The sequence below is a fragment of the Vicia villosa genome, unplaced genomic scaffold, assembly GCF_029867415.1.
Source record: "Vicia villosa cultivar HV-30 ecotype Madison, WI unplaced genomic scaffold, Vvil1.0 ctg.000291F_1_1, whole genome shotgun sequence".
Classification (NCBI taxonomy): Eukaryota; Viridiplantae; Streptophyta; class Magnoliopsida; order Fabales; family Fabaceae; genus Vicia; species Vicia villosa.
The window spans coordinates 1,009,179-1,010,997 of NW_026705125.1; the positions used below are offsets into that span (position 1 = coordinate 1,009,179).

Consider the following 1,819-nt stretch of genomic DNA (forward strand, 5'->3'; position numbering starts at 1 on the left):
TGTGTAGGTCCGTGTAGGTTAAATAATAGGCATGTGTTAATCAGACTAATTTATTCACACCCTAACTTTTACTCAATTGAAAAGTACTATAATTAAACTTAATATTCATATTTATCATATTATGAAGAGCAAGTGCCATAAATAAATTAATGAAGAAAATGTATGTATAAAACAACAAACATTCATTCCACCCACAAACTTATTTATTTAGATAAGCATAAATGTTTTAAAAATATAAAAATATATATTTCTATTCAATCCATCTAGAAACGGGGATGTTTGGGTGGGGGAGTTACGGTTGCAGTAGTCTCCCATCCAAATATATGATCTTGAGTAGAGGATGATGGATAACTGATGTTGCTACTCATCATGTTTCTCATTCCAGATGTTGAATCTCCAGCATTGGACAAGTCATGATCACTTACTCTCACTTGTCCAACTCCATCGATGCATGGAAGGCGATGTTCTTTTTTATCAACTACCACCGAAGAAAGTTTTTCTGGTGCAGTGTTTGCAAAGGAAGCAACCGTCAAAGTCACTAGACTTGAAGCCACCAAAGGGGGGATCACACTTCCCCCAATCACTTGTTCATTTATTCCAGATAAGTAAACTGTCAATCCTCCAACATTCATCGGTGTTGGCGTTGGAAAAACTGTCCCAGATATCAAAAGAATCTCAAACCTTCCTTGTAGGGTTGCAACTCTTCCTGTGGGTAACCGAAGTCTAACATGTGTCACCAATCCATCACCATTGAGAATGCATATGCCCCTCTCCTGACGGTGAGCGTAATCAAAGACACTTTTTGATATGTCGTCTCCAGCCCTAATCTCAAGGACATGAGAACTTACAACATTAGTATTGTCATGTGTTACTATGACAGGCATCTTAGGTTTGTTCCTAGAGCCAAGAGGACGCCCCCGGGGGCGGCGAGAGGCAGTGGAGGAAGACACATGATGATTGTTATCTACGGTGGTATTGGTGTTTGGTGTTTCGATTTCTGGTTGTGGTGCAGTGAATAGCTGAAGCTCTTGCTTTCTCTCAGCAACATGGTCAGACATTCTCTTGTTTTTTGTATTCGTCTTTACTTGTTTGTCTATCTTTGCCAAACATTTCCGCCTTTTAATATTAGTGGTGAAGGACATGAGATGAATATTTTATTGATATTTTTCGTTTTAGTCTTTTAAGATTAAAATTAATTTAATATTTTGGGGCGAAAATTGGAGGATAAAAGCAACATTTCAGTCAAACATGATGACCATAGACAAAATGTGTTTCTTTACTTTCTTTAATATATTTACACCCCCCACAGGATTCACTCACTTATCTAAGACCACCGACCTTATTATATTCTATTATATTTATTTAGTTTAATATTTAAAATATTAAAATAATTTATTTACTTAATTGCTGAATTGATTTGTTCAATATAATTGTTTTTTTAATAAAAAATATACAACATAAATATTGTTTGTTCATTTTTTCTTTTAATGTTTAATATATTAATTTTCAAATTATCAATAATTAATACTTATATGAAACAACACGAGTTTATTTTAATTTAAAAAGTTACACTTTTAAGAAGAAAAAAAAGTCTATTACTCAAGGGTTGATTCTACTTAGCTCAAGGGTTGTAATAATCTGTTCAAAGGGGAGAACATGGTTTTTGGTTTATAAAAGGGGAAAATGTAAGATGTTCAAAGTTATCTACCATCTTAATATTAAAATATTGGTTGATTTCAATAACTCAATATTACTTTGAAGAATCTGACTGTTTTTTTACAAGTATAAAAATGATTAATATTGATTGAGTTATTAAATT

General features: G+C 33.0%; 1 protein-coding gene across 1 annotated transcript; it reads right to left on the reverse strand.

Annotated features, from left to right (window-relative positions):
- Positions 1 to 263: 263 nt before the first annotated feature.
- Positions 264 to 1,058, reverse strand: LOC131626473 (AT-hook motif nuclear-localized protein 29-like). Its single transcript, XM_058897283.1, has one exon. It carries the CDS (start codon positions 1,056 to 1,058, stop codon positions 264 to 266), a length of 795 nt encoding a protein of 264 aa, XP_058753266.1.
- Positions 1,059 to 1,819: the final 761 nt, after the last annotated feature.